General features: G+C 53.8%; 1 protein-coding gene across 1 annotated transcript; it reads left to right on the top strand.

The window, feature by feature from the left end:
- The first annotated feature begins 472 nt into the window (after window positions 1-472).
- Window positions 473-6,221, top strand: ZDHHC22 (zinc finger DHHC-type palmitoyltransferase 22). Its single transcript, XM_065940322.1, has 2 exons — window positions 473-998; window positions 5,956-6,221. Exons 1-2 carry the CDS (start codon window positions 473-475, stop codon window positions 6,219-6,221), a joined length of 792 nt encoding a protein of 263 aa, XP_065796394.1.
- The last annotated feature ends 556 nt before the right edge of the window (window positions 6,222-6,777 follow it).

Genomic DNA, 6,777 nt, shown 5'->3' with positions numbered 1-6,777 from the left:
AGAGAAAGGGGAGGTGAAACAAGGCCGCCAGTAGGTCATATCCATCTGCCCCCACCCCAGATCTTCTGCTTTGTCTTCCTAGGGTTTGGAGGGAGAGATCCCAAACCCGGCACGTTTCCACTGCTGTGGAGGAACAGAGTCCTAGCTCCCCTCCCGGCCCCACCTCCTACAGACTGAGAACAAGCCCTTAACCTAACCTTCCTTGTGCCGACCCCCCGGGGGACTCCAGGGTGCTGAGGTTGCTCAAAAACAGAGGAGGCAGACACCAGGAGGGAGGGCTTGGCCCCCAGAGGCCATGGTGATCTCAGGGTGTCATGCTGCTTGGTCACGGTTAGGGAGAAGAGGAGGGGTGATCTGAGGGACGTGGATTTTCCTGGAGCAGAACAGACAGAACTGGGGAGCACCCTAGGGCGCCCTCGGGACCCCGCGGTAAGTCTCCTCTCACCCTGGACCCTTAGGAATGTGACCGAGGATGCTGGCCCTGAGGCTGCTCAACGTGGTGGCCCCCGCCTACTTCCTGTGCATCGCCCTGGTGACCCTGGGGCTGCAGTTCTTCCTCTTTCTGCCCCGCATGCGTGAGGACCCCACGGCCGCCCGCCTCTTCTCGCCCGCCCTGCTCCACGGGGCGCTCTTCCTGTTCCTCTCCGCCAACGCCCTGGGCAACTACGTCCTGGTCATCCAGAACTCCCCGGACGGCCTGGACGCCTGCCAGGGGGCCGAGGAGAGGAGGGCCCTGTGCCCCCCGCCCAGCACCCACTTCTGCCGCGTGTGCGCCAGAGTCACCCTGAGGCACGACCACCACTGTTTCTTCACCGGCAACTGCATCGGGAGCAGGAACATGCGAAACTTCGTCCTGTTCTGCCTCTACACCTCGCTGGCCTGCCTCTACTCCATGGTGGCTGGCGTGGCCTACATCTCCGCGGTCCTTTCCATCTCCTTCGCCCACCCCCTGGCCTTCCTCACACTCCTTCCCACCTCCATCAGCCAGTTCTTCTCTGGTGAGTGGGCCTTGGCAGGCAGGTTGCGCCCTACACGGAGACCTTCCACCTCAACCCTACGTTTGCCAGGTTTAGCAAATAATTTACAGGATGCCCAGTTACGCTGTAATTTCAGATAAAACAGTGCTTAACTTTTCAGTACAAGTATTTCCTGAATACTGCAGGGGACATATTCATACTAGGTTTTTTTTGTTTGTTTGTTTTGCTTTGTTTTGTTTTGTTATCTATTTGAAATTCAAACTCACTGGGCATGTATGTTACCTGGCAACCTCCCTCTCCACTCTCATCCTCATTCATTCTCTCCTCATTGGGTGCCACTATTCATGTGCTCATAGAATTGTGGCCAGCCAGGCAATATACCTGCTCTGTAGCAGGCGGAGCTGAGTGCCAGCTGCCCCTCCTTGCAGCCTGTGAGGAAGCCCCATGCTATGACCTTCCTCTGCCTGGACCCCAGTCTGGCTCACACATTCCTCCAAGGACTTTGCCCTCTGAGGATCTTGCCAGCTCACCACAGGACGATTGAGCAGGGTGCTGGGCCAGTCCTGCCCTTCTACACATTATATTTGACCCCACCAGTTTGTTCTCTGGTCTACAGATGGCCCAGAGCAAAGAGCACCCTGGTTGGAGATGTAGCCATATTTAATGACTCCATCTTCACACCAGCATCATGGGGCTGGTGGGGGATCTGACCCTTCAGGAGGCTCTTACACCAGCAGGAGCCAGGGGTGCGTGGACCCTCACACTGGGGTCAGCGAGGCACCCTGGTGAGGGCGGTACTTTGTAAAGTGCACCCCAAGGAGACCGGGGTATCAGGGCCTGAGGGGACTGGTCCCTGGTGGCTGTTCTTGCCACCTTACCTGGCCTTGAACTCTGCCCTGACATCATTTCCTTCCCTTCACCCACCTTGGCCCTGACAGTCTTGGTTCTTGCAACCAGCAGCATACATATATGGACAGGTAGCCATGTGTGTATGACGTTGTTATTTCCATTTCTCATGAAGAAACAGGCTCGGATGGGATTAAACGGCTGCCCGGTATCTTTTTATTTCTGAACGACAGCCTCTGGCCTGCCTCCCAGGTCTTCATAGACAACACACAACAACTCAGGACAAATAGCTTGTGTCTCCCCCACTGACCTTTCAGGGACAAAGAGAGACAGAACACAGCCACTTCCACTGGGAACCCCAAAGTGCTGTGGTATGTCTGGGCTGGATGCTCATATGCAATTCTGTTCTCTACTCTGGGGAAGTGTCATTTTGGTCTTTCACGGGGGCTGTGGCCCAGTCCTTTGGAGACAGAGAACTCGGGGCCGTTTGGCAGTGGGAACACGGAGGCCCAGGAAGAACCCAGCAATGAGGGCTGTCTTGAGGGCTGGTGGTTGAGCTGGGCCCAGAACTCAGAGCTCTCGGGGCCTTCTGGACCCGGGCGGGCGCCAGCATGGGAGGCTGCCAGGGACTGAAATAACCAGACTGGGGGAGGGCAGGTGGGCGGGTTAGGGGGTGGAGTGTGAGCACCGGCAGGTGGAGGAAGGAGGAGAGCCAGAGAGCCTGATAACACTTCCTTTTCCAAGTAGTTTTATTCACATAAAAATGGATGCTTCCTAAGGGAGGATCTTGAAATGGTTTGAGATAAGCCTGGGCTTGAGGCCTGTCCATATGTGCTCGGTTCGGAAGACAGGAAAGTAAGGAAGAGGGACCTCTTGCTTTAATCTGATGGGGGAAACAGAGCCAATCAGTCCCTTTCTTGGGGCCCAGATCCTGGTTCCGGCAGAAGAAGAAGCCCCACTATCATTTACCTCCTCGCCAGACCCCCTAGTAACGGAGGCCTCGATTTCTAATCTCCAACTGTCTCATCTCACCTTCCTCCTTTGCCAGGCTTTTATCTTTCCCCTTGGAGAAGGGAATGGCAACCCACTCCAATACTCTTGCCTGGAGAAATCTCATGGACAGAGGAGCCTGGCAGGCTACAGTCCATGGGGTCGCAAAGAAATCAGACACAACTGAGCGTCTAACACACACACACACACACATCTTTCCCCTTGCCAGCCTTTCTCTCCCTTGCCCTGACACACACCTCCCCTCTTCAGCTTCTCCCTTCCTGTCCCCTCTCTCTCTTCTTAACCCAAATTATTGAGGCTTCCTCACCCCACCTCTCATCTGCTCAGGAGGCCAGGTGGACAGGAGGATGTAAAAAGGAACAAATTGACCAGGCTGAACAGTCCTCAACTGCGGGGCTACCCCTAAAGCGGATCTGTCACCAGAGCATGGGATGGCTGCGAATGCGGACCCTGGGGGCCAAAAGTGGGGCAGGTCTTCAGATGGCTACTGCCCACACGCCCTCAGCTGATGCCAGAGAAGGACTGGCTGGTGAGATTTTTAGAACTTGTTTCTTTTGGCTTTATGGGACCATTTCAGGTTTTGTCACCTCTCTGAGCCTCATTCTTCTCATCTGAGACATGGAGGTGATGCCATCTGACCTGTGTTCATGGCATTTGGAAAACTATGCCAGTGTGGTAGGTGCCAAAAAAATCCAGTGGACAAGTGAAAAGTTTAATGTTTGTTGGGCAAACTGTATGTGCTACTCACCATGCAGATCTCATTTCAGCTAATCCTCAGGAAAAATCCATGAGATAAGTATTATTATATAATTTTTAAAGACTCAGCTACCAAAGGCTTAACAAGGATAAGTTGCTTTGAAACACACAGCTAGTACCAAACCCCAAATTTGGACTCAGGGCTGCTAGCATCCAGAGCCCATATTCTTCCCACCATACTGCTTTCCTGGGGCTGCCCCTCTGAAGTTGCTTCTTGATGATTGAGCCACTTTGGGAGGGAGGGAGCTTCTTATCCCTGGATGGATGTTAAAGATCTGGGTGATGATCTGTCAAAGGCGCTTGGTGGGAAACTGGACTGGAAAGACTGGATGGTGTGACTGTTTCAACCCATTAGGAAAATTCTGTGATTTTCTGAAAGAAGCATAACTATTATTAAATAGTTCAGAGGAGCTGAGGCAGCCAGGCTAGGCATCTTCAAACACTTTGAGAGAAAACAGTTCCCCAGAATAGCTTTTTATAGCTGCTGCAAGGGGCCAGGGAAAGGCCACAAGGTCTTTTCTGTATGCCTTGATTTTGTGCCAGAAAAAAGGCCTGTGGAAAACAGCTTCCGTCAGCCCAGGCTTGTCCCTGAGGCTGAGTTGCAAGGCAGACTTGGGCTTGACAGCTCTGATGTTCGCACATCCCAGCTTGTGGGCCCTCTTTGCCTGTCAGCATTCCTGCACCCCAGAGAGCACCATGGTCCAGGGTCCTTCATCCTACACGTGGCTGCCTGAGCTAACCTTACAAGGAAGAAGTGGGTCAGAGGCATGATACAGCCCAAGGTGATCCCTGTCCCACTGCTGCCCCTGCCCCCAGGACAAGCCAGCTGGACTGAGCTTTCCATCCCTCGGGCAGCAGGACTTATCTGTCCCCAAGTTTGCCAAGAGGAACTTGCTATCAAAGCTTCTAGGGCAGAGGGGAAGACAGGGATGCTAATGAGCAAACCTGAGTCATATCCACGTCCTCCTGGTTGCTGAATCCAGCATTGCTCAGATTGGAAAAGTTTTAAAAGCCTAACCTTCAGGAGTCTGGAAATGGAAGCTTGGGGAGATGAAAAGAGGTCCTTGGGGGCCAGGGGAAGCTGGAGAAGGCAGGTGCATGGTTGAGATTTGCAGAGGATGAATAGGTTGTAAGGTGGGGTCTCTGGCAGGTACTTGCACCTCATTGGAGGGAGTGGTGGTGAGCTTGCCCTGCAGGAGAGAGGGGCTGAGGAGGGCTTTTGAGTTCTCTGCTAGGCCCACTGCCCTGGCAGCTGGGCAGGTCGAGGCTGCCGAAGTTGTAGATCAGCCAGATCTCCAAGCCCTGGAAAGGAGAAGGAGAAAGCTTGATGGTCTTAGGAGTTAAACTTGAGCCTCTTTTGGAGATAGTCTTATCTGTGAAGGATGCTCAGCAGGGAGGGCTGGGCTGAGTGTGAACCAGAATGCTGGCCACTGGGCACACAGTGTCCCTGAATGATGCAACCCTCTGGAATTATTGCTGTTCCACCCATTTTACATTATGAGCAAACTGTAACTCAGAGAGGTTAAGAAACTTGTGCAAGACCACAGAGCTGGGAGATTCAAACTTAGCAAGGACCGACCACTCCAGCTCGGAAGGAGAGTGGATGTTTAAGTCATTCAAGGTGAGTGATGATTTAGAGGGGTCTCGGGGAAGTGCAGCTCAAGGCAGGAGGCTAGACTGATGACCTTGGGGGCCTCTTCCAGCCTTTGCAAGCTCTGACAGGACAGCTCTGGCTGAAAGTTCCAGTGGCCATACTGTCCTCTTTTTAACATTGATGATTGAATTATCCTCTCCACTGTCCTGAAGCTCGTGACTTCTTCTTGATGACGAGGCCCTGTTCTCCATCATGCTGTCACTTTTCTGAGTCCTCCCAGCCAGTGCTCACAGCTCAGCTCCGAAGGCAGCAGACTCTGCAGTCCAGACAGTTGCCCAGGCACCATCTCCCTCTCCAGGGTCCTCAGCTCACCCCTCTCTCCTCCTGAGAAAACCCCCTTCTCCCTGTTTCTAGCCCCCAACGAGAAGGCAGAAAGAGATGGGCAGCACTTACCCTGAGCAAAGGTTAGCATCTAGGCACTGCCCATAGGAGTTTCCCTTCCTTCTCCCCCACGTCCCCAGCGTTCCTCTCTGGCTTCAGAAGCCATCAGCACTAAGAAAAAGTTAGGACGACTAGTCCTCTCCCTCGCCGCAGCGCTGAGATTGCTACAAAATGTAGTTTCAGTCTCATTCATCTCCCTCTCCGGAGCTGAAAGCGCCTGGCTGGATCGCAGTCTCGTACGTGGCCTGAGTGTAAAGTGAGTCTGGTGTTTCCCCGCCCCCTGCAGGAGCTGTCCTCGGTTCTGAAATGTGTTTCCCCCGCCTCCTGCAGGAGCTGTCCTCGGTTCTGAAATGTTCGTCATCCTCATGCTTTACCTCTGGTTTGCCATCGGCCTGGCCTGCGCTGGCTTCTGCTGCCATCAGCTGCTGTTGATTCTCCGGGGGCAGACTCGCCACCAGGTGCGGAAGGGGGTGGCGGTGAGAGCCCGGCCTTGGCGCAAGAACTTACAGGAAGTCTTCGGGAAGAGGTGGCTGTTGGGTCTTCTGGTCCCCATGTTCAATGTTGGAAGCGAGAGCTGCAAGCAGCGGGACAAGTAGCGGGCGCTCCCTTCCTTCCTCTGTCTGTGTGTGTCTGTCTTGACTCCTCGTGAACATGAGACCACAGCACCCTGTCTCCACCCATGACCCACTACAGCGTTGGACTGGTAAGGTCCTAGCATCCACCCCGGGTCTGTGACACCAAAGAACTGTGTTGGTTGGTGGATCATGACAAGGAGGAAAGATGGCCACCTAGGCATTGCTAGGCTCCCCCATGAGCCAGCCTGGTGGCTGGTAATTGCTCAGAGGCCTCTGCTTTTGTTTCCTTCTCTTGGGTGCCTGTTTTCCCTCTCTGCCTGGTTTACACACTCTCTACTGAGTCTCCTATCTTCACTGCTATCTGCTAGAGCTTTTCCTCTCAACCCTAGATTAGGAGTGGGGAGTGGATTCTTACTGCTGGTATGATGCTCCCTAAGGGCCTGAAATCTGGCAAAAATGTTTAAGATGACCATGGGTGAGAGGCAGCCAAGTCAGCTCTGCCAACTGCTAGTGAGGTTGGGAATAGAGGGTCATGTGTCCTCATCTCCTCTGTGGAACTGTGGACAGTGGAAGGGGA

The sequence above is a fragment of the Muntiacus reevesi genome, chromosome 7 (assembly GCF_963930625.1).
Source record: "Muntiacus reevesi chromosome 7, mMunRee1.1, whole genome shotgun sequence".
NCBI classification, from domain to species: domain Eukaryota; kingdom Metazoa; phylum Chordata; class Mammalia; order Artiodactyla; family Cervidae; genus Muntiacus; species Muntiacus reevesi.
This window is presented reverse-complemented; position numbering and strand designations above follow the sequence as displayed.